The following is a 9083-nucleotide window of genomic DNA, read 5'->3' on the forward strand; positions in this document are numbered from 1 at the left end:
CATGCTCACACCATTTTTTCCCCATTTTTACTTGATTCGTTCCCAAATTAAGTGAAAAGTATGTCAAAATAGATAAATAACTTTTTTTAGGTTTTTAGAGTCAAATGAACCTCCTTAATTCAGGCTTATAGAAACTTAGAAAGCCTAACCTTAAGATGCTTGGGGCAAACAACTTCTCTTTCCATCTTTCCAAAAAAAAAAAAATTGTCACCCTTTTGTTAAATATTGTAAAATATGCAAACATTTAAAAAGGAAAGAAAACATAAATAGACTACTAGATATAAATAGACTACTAGATAGATAGTCTATCTTGGTCTATTGTGATCCATCATAGATAGGTGATATTTTGCTATATTTTATAAATATTCTTGTTCATTTGTATTGGTACAAGTATCGGACACCTAGAAAGATGTGTTGAACTCAACACCTGGTAGCAGGGATTGGACGACTAGAATTGAAAATTGGACGCTTATGGTATGCGGCTAAAAACTCGTCGCCTAGGAATCAGACGCATGGACCTCATCGCCTGTAGTGGGACACATCGATCTTGTTGCTTGGTTTTCATCGCCTAAAGATAGATGCATAGAGAAAGGCTGCCAAGTTCAAGATCGCCTACGCTACCTCTCCTTTACTGATTCTAGATCTGAGTTTTCCCTTGATTCCATTTTCTCAATCTCATCTCATTTATGAGTATCTTCTTTTCTCATTTTTTGATTATCAACTACCAAGTTAGAAAGAGAAAGCCCAAGGATGTGAAATTCTGAAATTAATTGATCGGAGAATGCTTGAACTCTCTCTTTCCGAAGTCATCTTTTCTTCTTATAGTACAACCCTTAGATGTTATGGAATAGCAAGACCAAAGGAAGAGGAAGTTGGAAAGCCAGAGTCAGTAGGGGAGGAGGAAAGGGAACTAAACTCATCTGATTGAGTAAGACCTAAATTAGTCGATCTTGCCAAATCCCCAAAAGGAGTCAGAGTAAAGACACCAAGGGTCCTAATTGCCATTTGTTAAGCTAGTTACAATGGAAACTTCTCTATCTTGAAAAGAGTGATGAAACCTCTCCCTTCTCATCTTATTCCTTTAAGTAGGTTCTACCTCTTGTTCGTCTTTTCTTCCTTAAATTTCAGACAAGGAGTCTTGGCCTCCTGCGTCAAAAGCTGCAAAACAGAAATTTGTTAGGAGAAGGTTAAGTCGCAGATGACGCTCTCTTTAAGAAATTTTGCAGCACTTCCCAGAATGCAAACAACCTGTAATTGTCACATCGTCTTCAGGATAAAACAATCAACCAAATTGGAGCTACACCGGAACCAATGGAATACTAACACGCACCAATAATTTTTTGCTTGGAAAGCAATTGAATACAAAGAAAGAAGATGAGGGAGTATGTATATATTTCCATAATGATACCAAATGTATGCTTAAGAGCCTTTATATAGTGTTTAAAAGATAAAAATGGAATAACCATAAAATAATTCAAAAAACATGGAGTGGTGAACGACTAGGCGGCGGGAAAGTATTAAAAAACTCCAGCGATGGGAAAGCAATAATAAAATATTTTAGCAGTGGAAAATCTTGGACAGCTAGTGGAGGAATGTTAAGTGGCCAACATGAGCTTCACTTAACTAGCATCTGTATTTTCCCAATAAGAGGTCTCAAGTTCAAATTCTTGCACCCAAATTGTACTTAAAAAGACCTTTTCAAAAAATAATGTTAGGCGGCAACAACTAATAAAAAATATCAACACATTTAATAAATAAAATATTTAATAAAATGATATTATGTTATTACTCACCACACCCCACCCAAATAGTGGCAGCATATGTTGGAAAATGAAATAGAACTAGAAGCAGCGAAATTAACGTAAAAAAATTCTCTAAGCCTTAGAAAGTAAATAGATCGTGAATAAACAATTAAATCATGAATAAACAAACCTCGACTCCTCGAATTCGAGTCTACTAGAACCTCACGAACTGAGAATTTTGACTCTCTTTATTCTCTCTTTGTGTAGAACAAATTTTATGTCTTTGCTTGTATGTAAAATAAGACCCATAAGGCCTTATTTATAGGCTTCCTAGGGATTCCTAATAAGCTTCAAATTCCCAATTGAGCTTATTAATTAAGTCTCCTAATAAGTTTCTAATTCTCCAATTGGACTTATTAATTACGTTTCCTAATAGGATTCTAGTTCTCCAATTGGATTTATTAACTACCCAGCCTAAAGACAAATTCGACTTAGTTCTTTCGTGTGTGACCCATTAGGTTAATGTAATATGGCAAATGAGCCCATGACTCGTTTTATGGCTCATAAGTCATAATTGGTCTCTAGCAAAATATTATGGCTACCCATATTAAATTAAATCAGTGATCCAACATAACCTAATATAATTATTGCTTTAATCCTTTTATCACATGATATCCATAATTGAATATAAGGCATGGACAAAGTCACCTTATCTAATTCAATTGCTTTCTCGATCAATAAGCATGATGAAATAATAAATCACATTAATACCCTTATTAGTTCACCTTAGTATGACCATGCATTTCCACCGTCACGCTTAATTGAGGGGCCCAGAGATATCTCTCCATAATATGAGGGATAAATTTCATCTTGATTAATCATTGTCAACTACATAATTCATAACATATTCGAGTACAACCTTTATTATTATCCATTTAAAGATAACGTTTATTGCATCAGAATAAATTAATTCTTATGTTTGACACTATGATAATCTCAAGTATAAGGATCAAAATAATCAATTATTTGAGATTATTTATGACACCTGTCCATGTAATAATCTTAGAATGGATCAGTCCAATTTTTATTCTCCAATAAGAAAATATAATTATAATTTATGTCTCTGCATATATAATCATTCTATGATTACCAATTATAACTCATATTAATCTTAATTTATTATTGTTCCTGCAATAATAATCGTGGATATTATTATACAATAACATGCAATTGAATAATAATAAAAATAATAAATTTTATTAAATAATAAACCAATTATCTATAAAATTATTATACAACACAATAAAAAAACCAACAATGCACACATGTGGAGACACCAATAAACCTTCATTTGTTTATTTCCTCGCACCCTCTAAAACATTGCTATCCTTGAATTTCCTTTTTTTTTTTTTTACTTTTTTAAACGACTAGATTATTGTGGCTTAAAATCACTTTTAAATGGTTTGTAAAATAATAAACACATCAGTTGGCTTGTAAAACACATACCAATTGCCAATACCTACAATTTGTCGTTTTAAGAATGGCAGTGCTTTATTGATTAGATCAGTGGTGTTTATTAAACATATGAGACAATTCAAAAAAGGTTGAAAGACTCAAATATACATTTTGAAAGTTCAAAGACAAAAACTTTTTTAAAAATCAAAAGATTAATGTAAAACTAATGTAACCTTACGTGACATATGATTTATATTAAATGAGTTAATGAGCACCTTAAAACCTTAAAGTTTGAATTTATATTAAATGAGTTAATGAACATCTTAAAACCTTTGAATTGTTAAGTGAAAAATATAGTAAGAAAAAGAGAATACGATTTTTAAGGATAATTGTTATAATTGTTTTAAATATCTAATTGTGTATCATTATTTATGGTGTGAAGATAATAAAACTTTATCATATTTGTAAATAAGTAAGCTTGCTATATCTGAAAACAGTTTCTTTCTATTTAATTTTCAAAAGGAGAAAGAAACGAAGATTTGTGCTGACGGATTGAAGAGGCTTGAAGTGGTAAGTATTATCCAACTGTGAGAAAGAAAACAAGGTTTAAACTTTGTAGTAATATAGAATTTGATAGATAGATACGGTATTGACAAATAAGCTAAGATAGGCAGATAGATGATTCTCAAAGTGGTCCTCTTCAAAAAAGCAGCTGCCACTCCCACTAATGCAATGCCAGCAATGGCTGACCCATCATAGATGCTTCACTATCCGACATCCCCAGTTTTATTATCTTTTAAATTTTAATTTAACTGTCATTTCATCAATTTCAATGCTTTTCCCAAATGAAATTCTCCCTCATTTTTTCACTTTTCCCTCTCTTTCAATCTCCCAAAATATTCTCCGGGTCGACCCGGATTCCATTTCCTGCTTTAACTCACCATTTTCAATCTCATTCCTGCCTCTTCTTTGCTTTCTTGAGTTGGGTTTTCTCTTTTTCCATCTGGGGTTTTCTACTTTTAGCGAAATCTTTGAGCTCCCCGTTCCGCTTTAATGGCGGATTCTTCCGGATCTTCTTCCTGAAATTACTGTGTCATGTTGTTTATGAGCTTCCCCTTTTCAGTTTTGAGCTTAAAAAGGCTCTTTAACTACCTTCCCCCTTTCTGATTCCAACTGGTTTCACTTTCACTTTCTTACTCTTTCCTATTTTTTTTCTTTTAGTTTATTCCTTTGTCTTCTTGTTCTTTCTTTTGGGAAGCTTTGAAGATGTTGTTTAACAGCAAAATGGGTTGTTGCTGTTTCTTGCGATCCACCGTTGTTTTGGTTTTGTTGTTGTCAGTGGTTTGTTCTGTGAAGGCCATAGGCGCCAACTGGGGAACTCAATCGTCTCATCCGTTGCCGCCGGAGACCGTTGTTGGAATGTTGAGAGACAATCAGATTCAGAAAGTGAAGCTCTTCGATGCTGATTATGGAACTCTTAGAGCTTTGGGGAAGACTGGGATCGAAGTGATGGTTGGGATTCCTAATGATATGCTATCCACTTTTGCTAACAGTGAAAAAGCAGCTGAGAAATGGGTTTCTAAGAATGTCTCTGTTCACATTAGTGAAAACAATGTCAACATTAGGTGAGCTTTTTTCTTTTCTTTCTTTCAGGGCTTCTTGTTTTGTTTTGTTTGTGTATTTTTGGAACTTTGGCTGGCTTTACCCATTAGAGTTACTTTCTTGTGAGTTCATTATGATGTCTTAGTCAGTTCCATATTTGTTGACTTATCGTTTTGATATTGTTTTTCCCCTCGTTAGTTAATTCTAGTAAGGTTAGATGTCACATCTGAATGATTTTGATGAATTTTATGTTTAAAGAAGTGGGGAAGTTCTGTGATTGGTGCTTGTTTGCTATGGCAGACAGCCACAGATGTTCAGCCATTGTCGCTAGAAGTTCTAAATAATTAAGAGTTAGCATGCACACTAATGGAGTTTCAACTCTGGAAGAGAAAACAATTTGGGCTAATTTAATTGAGTTGTTGATCAGCTCTCTCTCATTTTGTGGCTCTTGTAAGACATTATCTTCAAAACAAGGAAGGGAGGATCTTTTAGAAGTCTTAGAGCTGAGACTTTAATCATAGTTGGCATACAGGTAAAACTTATTAGCTACCTCGACCTTCATTTTCTCTCCTAGCTGTAGCTTTCTTTCGTTTCGTTTATATTCATTTATGTCAAAGGACACAAGGTTTGCTCTACTAATTTGATTGATAAGGTAATTCGTTGGATATTAAAGTTTAGCTTAGTCCCACTAATTGGATTGCCGATATTTATCTTTCTTCTATATCCAAAGCTTTAATGCTCAAATTTAAGAGGATACATTAATAAACCGAGATCAAATCTAAATGAGAAGGATTCTAAGGATATGAAAATATGGTTAAGAAAAGTTTTTAAAAAATTGATAATTACTATCTATAATAATATTGCTTCTTTTTCAGGGGCTCGATCATAAAAACTCCAAAATTACGTGTGTTTAGCTTGGAGCAATCCTTTTTTAGGTTATCTCTTGGGAAATTGTGCTGGAGTGCAGCTGAAATCTTTAATTATTCTATAGAGAATGACATCTTGATGTTGAAAGGCCATGATTTGTATATTCCTCTGCGTTTTGCACATTTTAGCCTCTTTTAGGTGAAAAGATTCTATGCTTTTTCACATGAGATTAATTGGAAGAGGTCTCCCAATGAATTTTGCTAATTTCTTTTTGCAATCTATCCACTCTAAAGCCACTTCTCTAATGAGAAAAGCAGAGTATAACTATTCCGACCTACCATTTTCATTAGAGTCAGTTGGACCTGGTTTTCAGTCATAGCCTGAATCTACTCTCTCACTTCCATTACCGTATTTTATTGTTATGCAATTAATTGCTGCAAAAGTCTTTCTTGAATTTATCCATTCAAATGGAAAAGACCGAAGTTGTTTTCATCTTATCATGTATGAATATGCAAGGTCGAATACATTACCAACTTGCTTTAGCAGCTGTGTGTGTTTGACACCTCATGTTCGTATCTGATTTTCGTGTATTGTCCTGTAATTTTCTTAAGCTGACAAACCGTCATACATACTTGGTTTAATTCCTAGTCACCAAATTAATGAATTATGATTTTTCAGATATGTTGCTGTAGGGAATGAGCCTTTCTTGGCAACTTACAATGGAAGCTTTCTCAGTACAACCTTTCCTGCCCTGCGAAATGTACAGAGAGCCCTAATAAAAGCTAATTTAGGCAACCAAGTAAAGGTAACATGTCCGCTGAATGCTGATGTCTACGCATCCACAACTAGTTTACCATCAGGTGGTGACTTCCGAAGTGATATACATGATTTGATGCTTGCTATTGTCAAGTTCTTGAGTGATTCCGGTTCTCCATTCACAGTGAACATTTATCCCTTCATCAGTCTCTATTCCGACCCCAACTTCCCTGTTGAGTATGCTTTCTTTGATGGCAATGCATCACCCATAGTCGATGGCCAGACAACATACTTCAACATGTTTGATGCAAATTATGATACCCTTGTGTGGGCACTTCAGAAGAATGGCTTTGGAAACTTGCCGATTATAGTTGGGGAGATTGGTTGGCCTACGGATGGTGATCGTAATGCCAACCCCATCTATGCTCAACGGTTCAATCAAGGCTTCATGTCACACATTTTAGGCGGGAAAGGAACACCAATGAGGCCAGGTCCAATCGATGCCTACTTATTCAGTCTAATCGACGAAGATGCAAAGAGCATTGATCCAGGGAACTTTGAACGCCATTGGGGAATATTCTACTATGATGGCCGACCGAAATACCAACTCAGCCTTGGAAATTCAAATAATGTAACCTTAGTTGGAGCAAAAGGTGTACGTTATCTTGAAAGAAAATGGTGTGTGATGAAGCCATCTGCTCACCTTGAAGATTCACAAGTTGCACCAAGTGTCAGCTATGCCTGTTACCATGCTGACTGTACCAGCCTTGGGTACGGGACATCATGTTCGGGTCTAGATGCGAGGTCGAACATCTCATATGCATTTAACAGTTATTACCAGAGGAGTAATCAAGCAGAGGATGCATGCAAGTTTTCAGGGTTGTCAACAGTGACAAATAATGATCCAAGCTTTGGGAGTTGCAGGTTTGATATAATGATAGAGCCATACTATGGAGGGGCAGAAGGAAGGTCTGGGTTTTGTTTCACAAGGCTTTTGATGTTGGTTTTTGGGTTTGTTCTTGTTATGTTGACAGTTCTGTGAATGCTTAGGAACGTTATGGATTCTAAATTATTTGTATGTCTTAAGGTATCTTTTTTATGTGTAGAATTGAATTATTGATGCTGGGAGAGGACCGCTAAAATTGTTTTAATTATGTAGCTGCCTGAAGGCAATGTTTACCCAATGAAAGAAATTGGGATTGGTATTGTGGGACCCACTGTATAAAAATGTGGAATCATTCTCTTTCAAGGATCCACTCAAAAGTTCTAGTTAAATAGATTTTTAGTTAATTTTAAGTAAAATTGTAGTGGGCTGTTTATCAAGAATATGATAATAGGCCTTTTAAAATTGTCATTTTGAAAATAGGAAAGATGTTTTTTTTTTAAAATAGCAAAATGAAAAAAAAAATAAGAATTTACAAAAATTCAAAATAATCATGTAGACATAGAGAGTGTAACCTACTTTCTTAAGTTGAAATAAAATAAATATACTCTAATAATTATTGAAATATAATTACAACTACATACTTGTTCAATCAAAATTAGAACCATTCATCTCCATTTTCTAGACCCGTTGCAATGATTTGCATTTTCCATTTTTTTTTCTGATTCTCCATCTTCCATTTTAAGATTTTCCAATCTTCCTTGTCTCTCATCTTCTTCAAGTAAACAAACCCTAATCTTTCCACCTTAAAGAGGGCAAACCCCAATCTCCACCCTCCCTTTTGCAAGCTACCATCCCATTTGAAGTTTCAGTTTCATCTTCAACTTCATTAATCATGCATTTTCAAGAAGAAGAATGTAAACATTTGAAGCACGCAAATACTATTTTTATTTTTCATCTTCCATCTTTGATTTTTAAGTCTACAACCTACAATAACGCTTGGGGTGGAAAAACAAAAACCTTCACTCGAAAGAACAAAAATACAAAAGTTGCATCTTCTTTGTCTCTTAGGTAAATTTTAGTTGATTTTTTAAAATTATTTATATTATTTATTTAATAAAATGTAAATGGAATTTGAGAGATTTTTAAATATGGAAAAAAATTAAATTTAAAAAATAAATTAAGATCTTAATATGAAAATTAATTTTAATTTCCAAATTAAATATTCAAATTTTAAAAATAAATTAAGATCTAATAAGAAAACTAATATTCATTTCCAAATTGTCAAGGGTAGAAAGATTAAGGTTATTTTGATATAAAAAATGGTTGGGATTTAGCTAATAATACAAAATATAATATGGTTATTTTGAAATAAAAAAAATGAATAAAGTTGTTTTAGTCTTCAACAAAATTGTTAAATCCTGATATATTAGGAAGAGGTTATAATAGTGGTTGTATATCACCAATTAATTACACGTGAGAGACTTTTGATAAGTCTATATATATTGAAATAATTACAGTTCGTGAATGTGGGTATTTTGGTATCATATAAAATACCATGAAAATGTGGCACTCTGAAATCATGTTTGTTAGTATGTTATTTCTTTAATCACATGAACATCAAATTATAGACTTCAAGCCAATATTGATAGAAATTACAATTTAATTAATGTTATTCAGTCAAATGAACATATTTTGGTTTAAAAGTCTTTCTAAACACGATTAATGCAATAGTTTTCTGGTTTTAATTCATTTCCACTCTTGTACGAATTAATGGT

General features: G+C 33.5%; 1 protein-coding gene across 2 annotated transcripts; it reads left to right on the forward strand.

Annotated features, from left to right (window-relative positions):
• Nucleotides 1-3905: 3905 nt before the first annotated feature.
• On the forward strand, nt 3906-7671 carry LOC103487193 (glucan endo-1,3-beta-glucosidase 6). Of its 2 annotated transcripts, none has more exons than XM_008445424.3 (2): nt 3906-4822; nt 6345-7671. In XM_008445424.3, the coding sequence occupies exons 1-2, from the start codon at nt 4464-4466 to the stop codon at nt 7462-7464; spliced, it is 1479 nt and encodes a 492-aa protein (XP_008443646.2). In that variant the 5' UTR covers nt 3906-4463; the 3' UTR covers nt 7465-7671. The 2 variants fall into 2 exon arrangements, with proteins under 2 accessions (XP_008443646.2, XP_050937123.1); XM_051081166.1 differs by having other exon boundaries at nt 4036-4822; nt 6359-7671.
• The last annotated feature ends 1412 nt before the right edge of the window (nt 7672-9083 follow it).

The sequence above is a fragment of the Cucumis melo genome, chromosome 2, assembly GCF_025177605.1.
Source record: "Cucumis melo cultivar AY chromosome 2, USDA_Cmelo_AY_1.0, whole genome shotgun sequence".
Taxonomy (NCBI): Eukaryota; Viridiplantae; Streptophyta; class Magnoliopsida; order Cucurbitales; family Cucurbitaceae; genus Cucumis; species Cucumis melo.